We start from the raw sequence: 7910 nt of genomic DNA, 5'->3' as shown, positions 1-7910 counted from the left end.
GGGCGGGCATGGACGAGTGAGCGGTTCTGGGAGGTATTAAAGCAGGCTAGCCAGACAGGGCTAGGATTAGGGTCCGGATTCAACGTGGCGAATTACCGGGATATTATAGTGGGGATCAGCCGGCAGTTTTTATAGGGATCCAGCGCGTTCCCGGATAATATCCAGGCTGAGCAGTAGCAGGAGCTGGCCGCTATTCATACGGACCATGACCCGGAGGATAGGATCGGGGATATTATAGATAAGCAGGCCGGGTACAGCTCCTACATAGCCGGGATAGTATATAGGCGGGACAGCATGGAATTTACCAGGAGCATAATTATACGGCGGTTGAAGTTCCGGGTATTTAGCATAGATTAGTACTAGTTTTTAGGGTTTACCACGGAAGCTGCTACTGTCCTGGGCAAGCGGGTTAATCTATGGGAGGCCCAGGCGGCGGATTACTAGGTTTAGTAGTGGGAGTAGTTACAGGCCACGCATATGGAACAGGCACTGCAGCGGATAACCGGGCGGGGGGAGATACAGTTCTGCGGGGTGCAGCAGCCGGCTATACAGGTGATCCAGGATAAGACCAGCCTAGTAGTAGCTGTGATGCCCACGGGAGGGGGGAAAAGCATGCTATTTATATTACCCGCGTTTGTGGCCCCGGGGGGGTGTACCATCATGGTGGTCCCGTTAATTTTACTGCAGGCGGATTTAATACAGCAGTACCAGCAGCTTAGGATCCAGTATATATTATAGGAAAGCCGACGACCCCTTAATAAAGCTGCTATTATACTAGTAACGCCTGAATCCAGCAAGGACCCGGACTTCCACACGTTTTTGAACCGGTAGTAGTGGATGCGGCGGTTGGACTGGATTATGGTAGACAAGTACTATATTATATTAAATTTGTAGAAGGATTTCCGGCCGGCTATGGCCTGATTAGGGCGGTTAGTCCGTGCGCGCACGCAGATGGTATTTTTAACAGCTATACTGTCCCCTAGTATAGAACAGATATTTATCCAGCGGATCCAGCATCCGGCCAGCGCGGTGGGCATGTACCGGGCCCGGACCAGCCGGGGGAATATAGTATACCGGGTATGGCGATTTATTTTACCCCGCCAGACCCCCCGGGAGCCCTATCAGTAGTTAGTTACGCCGACGGTACGGCAGTATATCCAGGACCGGATCCAGTAAGCCCGGGGGGGCCGGGTGATCGTGTACAGGTAGACCAAGAGCCAGGTACAGGCCATCAGTCAGGAATTAGGATATAAGGCATACCACAGCAAGGTAGTAGACCGGGCTGGGGTGATACAGCAGTTCCAGGATAGGCTGCACCGGGTAATTGCAGCCACCAGTATATTAGATATAGGCATCAATATTCCTGATATCCGGTGTGTGATCTATGTTGGGCGGCCGCGGACATTACTAGAGTACAGGCAGGAGAGTAGACAAGCTAGACGGGATGGCTAGGGCAGCAAGGCAGTGATTATCCATCCCGATAGATAGGAGACTCCCGATCCATGGATATATGGCGTGGCGGAAGCGGATTTCCAGCTGGTACAGGCGTATATAGGCTATAGATGTCGACAATATATATTAGATAGGTACCTGGATAGGATAGTAGATGGATACACGCGGGAGCGGTGCCGGGATCAGAGTCCGGATGAATTGGCATGTGACGGGTGTGATCCTGATTAGGAGGCACAGGAGGAGCTGGTTAGTATAGCCAGCAGTTCCCCAGGGTCAGGATCAGGGTCAGGGTTCAGTAGCTTAGGGAGGGCACCAGAGTCAGGGTTCGAAGGTTCCGGGAAGGGAGATCCAGAGTTAGGGTTACCTATCCTACAGGCGGCATGGAGTCCTTAAAGGACTGCCCGCTGTGGAGCAGTTAGGGTTTTACTGTGATTGGCTCAAGGCACCTATGGCAGGGGTAGTACTCCATGCTTTTCATGTGTAGCACTCCATGCACTTTTATAGGGCGATTGAGGTTAAACTAAGCCAGCCGGTTCAGTATTAGTTAAAGTATAACTTGGCGAAATTTCAAGCTGGTTGATTTACTACAAAGGGTGTGGTACTGGCTTGAAGTTGGTTAGAATAACAGATTCAGGTTTGATGGGGGATCATCACCACCCGCGACCGACCGTACAAATAACATGTCCGAACCAACCATATATAATCAGCAAGAATTCAGGGGCTATTTTCATGCTTAAGAAAGGTAGGGGATCCAGTTTCAGGCTATTTTTAATTCATATCCCAAGTTTATCCCGGCGACTCGAGTCCGAAACCACCATATAATATATATATATATCTTGCAGATTCAGTCCTGCACCATGGAACATCAATTTTTTCAAAGGATCCCTAGTTTACAGATTATCATATGTCGTTGCTGTAAATATGGTGTGCACCCCAAGGAGGTAGCCGCGCATCTGCAGGTTAAGCATTCCATCAAGCCCCAGGAGTGTACGCAGGTGGCCGAGGCAATCCAGCAGTGGGATAATGTGATGCAGGAACCCCACGCTGTCCAGATCCCCCGGATGCTGCAGAATCCATTACCCGGGATTGAACTGTACATGAACGGCATGCAGTACCAGCAGGACCCCGAACATTACCAGTACATCACCACCCATATCAAAAGTATGCGGAAACACTGGCAGCAGGTCCATGGATGGACCCAGCATCGCCATAGCGGGTTTATTAGTCGCCAGGAGCGGGAACAGGGCATGGCTAGTTTCCAGCAGTCATTCCGCATGGTAGCATGGCAGCAGGTATTCCCATCACGGAAGAACTCCCATTTAGTGCATATTCGATCCTGCGACCCCGAGCCCGTGGAACCACCCACCCCCAGCACTGACCGGGAGGCTATGATAGCCGAGATCAAGGCCCAGGCAGCAGCTGATAACAAGGCCGCTGCTAACCAGGTGATCCAGGCCGGGGAGCTGCAGGATGCTAACCCATGGCTGCGGCGGACCCGGTGGGCGCGGTATCTGGCTGAGGTACACCCGCAGGACCTTCTGGACGTGGTGGCCACGCCGGGAGCAGACGAGATGGACGAGACCAGCCAGGCCATGCAGGTGATCTGGGATACTATGGAACAGTTAGCCCGCCGCAGCCAGCGGACCGTGCAGCACTGCGGGAGCGGGATCCGCATGGCCGCGATCTGCACCATGCCGGGGCAGACCCCCCACACGCCGCTACAGGCGTACATGGATGAAAAGAGCATCCAGGACCATGTGCGGCCATGGCAGCAGATATTAATATTCATCGCGCGCACCCAGACCCAGTGGCCATGGCAGGGGAAGGAGCCCCGATATATCATGACCAGCCGGCAGCAGAAGACCTGGCAACGGCTGTGGCAGGCGGCCATGCAGGTGGTGCATGGGGCTGTGGCATCCCCCGTCCCGGACGACAGCCGCGCCAGCCCCGATCCCATAGAGGATCCAGCTAAGGAGAGTTCCGGGTTCAGGATTAGGGTTGCCGGGTTTGTCATGACCCGGGTAGAAACAGCATGCTTGGAGTTTTGCATTAAGCTGTTAAACCAGAAGATCCAGGTTCATGAATATGAGAGTGCACTGGTATGCAGTATGGCCGTGCTCGGACGGGGGATCAAGACGTGGCTGGATCCGGATAGCTACCCCCCAATCATTTCACGGGTGTTGAAGGTGGCGCGGTTCATGGTCGTGCAGAAGGCATTATGGCTGGATCCCCAGCCCATGGCGATTATCAAGATGTGGGCGGGGCAGGCCGAACAGGGCTCCTGGACTGGGGATGCCGCGGACGATGATTTAGGATTGATCATGGAGGATGAAGGGTTCGCGGAGGGTACAGGTGGGGGCCCGATCCCGTCATCCCCACTGTCGTCCATCCACAGCCAAGATGCTGCCCCCATCAGCCGGATATCCCGCCAGGGCCGCATGCCGTTCCAGACCGGGGTTGATATCATGGTGGGTAAGTTCATGGTCCGGGGCCAACACGGGCCGGTGGAGGTGTTGTTAGACTGGCGGACATACAGGCTCAAGGTCTATTACAACACCACAGCCCCCGGCCATGTGACCTGGATGGGCACGGAGCGGTTGCTGTACAAGAACCTGGATTTTACCATGGGCCAGTTCCGCGGGATGGTGCACGGGCTGGTCCAGGCCGCGCGGGGATTACTGGGAGGGCTGCTGTGTGAGCCCGAACCCCGCCAGTGGCCGGCGATCCCATGGGACGGGTTATTTGATAATCCCACCGAAGCCACGCCGGGTTGGAGTTTTTTATCGGACCAGCGGACGCAGTGGCCCGTTCCGGGGCGCCATTGGTTAATCGACCGGATTGCGCAGGAACCCGCGGTGGCCCGGGCATTCGTCACCCAGGGGGGGCTCAGCGCCAGCAAGGCCACCAAGTACTTCCAGCAGGTGGCCCGGTTTAAGGAGAAGCTGGCGGTGGCCGTGTATTTGACCAGCGGTGCCCCCGCGCGGGCCCCCGAGCTGCTGAGTATCCAGCATGTCAACACCGACACCAACATGCGCCGCAATATATATATTGAAGATGGGATGGTGGTGTTCGTGTCCGCATACCACAAGGGGTTTTATAGCAGTAATGACGTGAAGATCATCCATCGATATTTACCCCGGGCCGTGGGTGAATTAGTGGTTTGGTATTTATGGCTGGTGTTGCCATTCCTGCGGCAGCTGGCCGTGAGCTGGGGGCGGACGGTGGAACCCGGGACTGAATCCCAACCCCACCACCGCAGTCCATATTTATGGGGACCGGACGTGGGCAGCGGACGGACGTGGACGAGCGAGCGGTTCCGGGAGGCATTGAAGCAGGCCAGCCAGACCGGGCTGGGGTTAGGGTTCGGGTTCAACGTGGCGAATTACCGGGACATCGCGGTGGGCATCAGCCGGCGGTTTTTGCGGGGATCCAGCGCGTTCCCGGACAACATCCAAACCGAGCGGCAGCAGGAGCTGACAGCCATTGCCGCCGATACCGACCCCGATGACGGGATCGGGGATATTGCAGACGAGCAGGCCGGGCATAGCACCCACGTGGCCGGGATGGTATATGGGCGGGAAAGCATGGAATTCGCCGGGAGCACGACGGTGCGGCGGTTGAAGTTCCGGGCATCCAGCATGGATTGGCATCAGTTTTTAGGGTTTACCGCGGAAACCCCCACGGTGCTGGGGAAACGGGTCAACCCATGGGAGGCGCAGGCCGCGGATCACCAGGCCCGGCGGCGGACGCAGCTGCAGGCCACGGACATGGAGGCCGCACTGCAGCGGATGACCGGACAGGGGGAGATACAGTTCCGGGGCGTGCAGCAACCGGCCATCCAGGCCATCCAGGATGGGGCCAGCCCGGTGGTGGCGGTGATGCCCACCGGGGGCGGGAAAAGCATGTTATTCATGTTGCCCGCGTTCGTGGCCCCGGGGGGTGTACCATCGTGGTGGTCCCGTTAGTTTCACTGCGGGCGGATTTGATGCAGCGGTGCCAGCAGCTCGGGATCCGGTGTGTATCATGGGAGAGCCGACGACCCCCGGATGAAGCTGCCATTGTGTTGGTGACGCCCGAATCCAGCGAGGACCCGGATTTCCACACGTTTTTGAACCGGCAGCGGTGGATGCGGCGGTTGGACCGGATCGTGGTGGACGAGTGCCATATTATATTGAATTCGCAGAAGGATTTCCGGCCGGCCATGGCCCGATTAGGGCGGTTGGTCAGTGCGCGCACGCAGATGGTATTTTTAACGGCCACACTGCCCCCCAGTATGGAACGAATATTTGTCCAGCGGATCCAGCATCCCGCCAGCGCGGTGGGTATGTACCGGGCCCGGACCAGCCGGGGGAACGTGGCATACCGGGTATGGCGGCCCATTTTACCGCGCCAGACCCCGCGGGAACCCCATCAGTGGTTGGTGACGCCCGGGGTGGTGCAGTACATCCAGGGTCGGATCCAGCAAGCGCGGGGAGGCCGGGTGATCGTGTACGGGCAGACCAAGAGCCAGGTGCAGGCCATCAGCCGGGAATTCGGGTGTGAGGCATACCACAGTGAGGCAGTGGACCGGGCTGGGGTGATGCAGCGGTTCCAGGACGGGCTGCACCGGGTGATTGCGGCCACCAGTGCGTTAGGGATGGGTATTGATATTCCCGATATCCGGTGCGTGATCCATATTGGGCGGCCGCGGACGTTGCTGGAGTACGGGCAGGAAAGTGGACAGGCTGGACGGGATGGCCAGGGCAGCGAGGCCGTGATTATCCATCCCAATGGGTGGGAGACGCCCGATCCATGGATCCATGGCGTGGCGGACGCGGATTTCCAGCTGGTGCAGGCGTACATGGGCCATGGATGTCGACGATATATATTGGATGGGTACCTGGATGGGACGGTGGATGGATACACGCGGGAGCGGTGCCGGGATCAGGGTCCGGATGAATTGGCATGTGACGGGTGTGATCCCGATTGGGAGGTGCAGGAGGAGCCCGTTAGTATGGCCAGCAGTCCGCCAGGGTCAGGGTCAGGGTCAGGGTTCAGCCGTTTCGGGAGGGCACCAGAGTCAGGGTTCGAAGGTTCCGGGCAGGGAGATCCAGAGTTAGGGTTACCCAATGATGCGGTTCGCAGTTCTGGAGCCCAGATTCATACTGGATTAGGGTTTATCCTGCATTATGCATCATCCAGTTCCGATACAGGGGAGAACCCGGATCACCCGCGGGCCATGTCCATTAACAGCGGCGAGTCCATTACATCCCAGGTGCCCCGAGCCCGGGTTATTCCCGCCAGCGCCGGGTATACCCCCCAAGAGCGGCAGTATGAGCAGGCGGCCGTCCAACAGCAGGCGCAGGCCATGCAGGCTGGGATTGATGAGGAATTCATTGAGCAGGAGGCCCGGCAATGGCTGGACCAGTGTTATATTTGCACGGTTCGGGGGCGGGATGGGGACCATCAATTAGAGCAATGCACGCATGCAGAGAGCCATGCAGCGCAGGAATGGTTGGGGCAGGTGCAGCGGCGGGTGGATTATGTGCCGTTTCGGTGTTGTTATCAATGCGGGATGCCGCAGGCGATATGCCATGGGTGGCAGCATGGGGAGGCATGTACATGGCGCGGGGCGTTGCTCCCGATGATTGCCGGGATGGTGTACGGGCCATTCCGCCGTATGGTCCAGCCCGCATGGGAGCAGTGGTTACAGCCGCGGCAGTTGGAGGGCCGGGTGATATACGCCGGGAAGATATTCCAGCAGGAGATTGTGGCCGGGCCCGTTCCGGCCGGGGATTATCGATCGGTGGCGGCATTTTTTGGGCAGGGTACTGTTGATAGACAGGGAGTTGAGGTCCAGGCAGTATTTTGTTGGTTACGACGGGTATGTCATGATATCGAAGCCGGGTTAATATGACGGTAGGATTGAGAAGAGAAATCCATATCATTCCGGGTGTGTGGTGAAGAATATATATGACAGGGCATAGTTTTAGGTTTGGTCCAGATATAGATATATATCACCGGGTTATAGCGAAGAGTATATATCGCAGGAGATATTTTTAGATGCAGACCAGATATATATATATATTATCGGGGTATGAAAGATCCCGGGAGATGATTATTTTGGAAAAAATTAGATTGATAGATCATAGAGTATAGCCAAAGGATTTTGATTAGTTTTATAATTCAAGTAAGGACATAGGACAGAACAGGGTAATGATTTATTAAGAGAATCAGAATATATTTTATCATATTTGGATTAGAGAATCAGGAAGAGGGTTAAATTAATTAACGAGTGAAGTAGATTATAAGAATATATAAAAAAGATTATATAACTTGGTTAAAGAGATATAATAATCAGGAAGATTTTAAGAATTACCAGGATCAGGAGCATTATCATCAAAATTATAGAGATTTTTAAGTAACATAATAAAGAATAGTCATTAAAGAGAAAATAAAGAAACGAGATAAGTTAGATT

General features: G+C 55.5%; 2 protein-coding genes across 2 annotated transcripts; both read left to right on the top strand.

The window, feature by feature from the left end:
- Nucleotides 1–2309: 2309 nt before the first annotated feature.
- Nucleotides 2310–5417, top strand: APUU_70002A (uncharacterized protein; the record flags this gene model as incomplete). The annotated part of the gene is made up of 1 exon (XM_041694827.1): nucleotides 2310–5417. One exon carries the CDS (start codon nucleotides 2310–2312, stop codon nucleotides 5415–5417), a length of 3108 nt encoding a protein of 1035 aa, XP_041560618.1.
- Nucleotides 5418–5437: 20 nt separating this feature from the next.
- APUU_70001A (uncharacterized protein) lies at nucleotides 5438–7348 on the top strand (the record flags this gene model as incomplete). The annotated part of the gene is made up of 1 exon (XM_041694826.1): nucleotides 5438–7348. One exon carries the CDS (start codon nucleotides 5438–5440, stop codon nucleotides 7346–7348), a length of 1911 nt encoding a protein of 636 aa, XP_041560617.1.
- Nucleotides 7349–7910: the final 562 nt, after the last annotated feature.

The sequence above is a fragment of the Aspergillus puulaauensis genome, chromosome 7 (genome assembly GCF_016861865.1).
Source record: "Aspergillus puulaauensis MK2 DNA, chromosome 7, nearly complete sequence".
Taxonomy (NCBI): domain Eukaryota; kingdom Fungi; phylum Ascomycota; class Eurotiomycetes; order Eurotiales; family Aspergillaceae; genus Aspergillus; species Aspergillus puulaauensis.
Note: the sequence above shows the minus strand (reverse complement) of the source record. Positions and strands in the feature narration are given on the sequence as shown.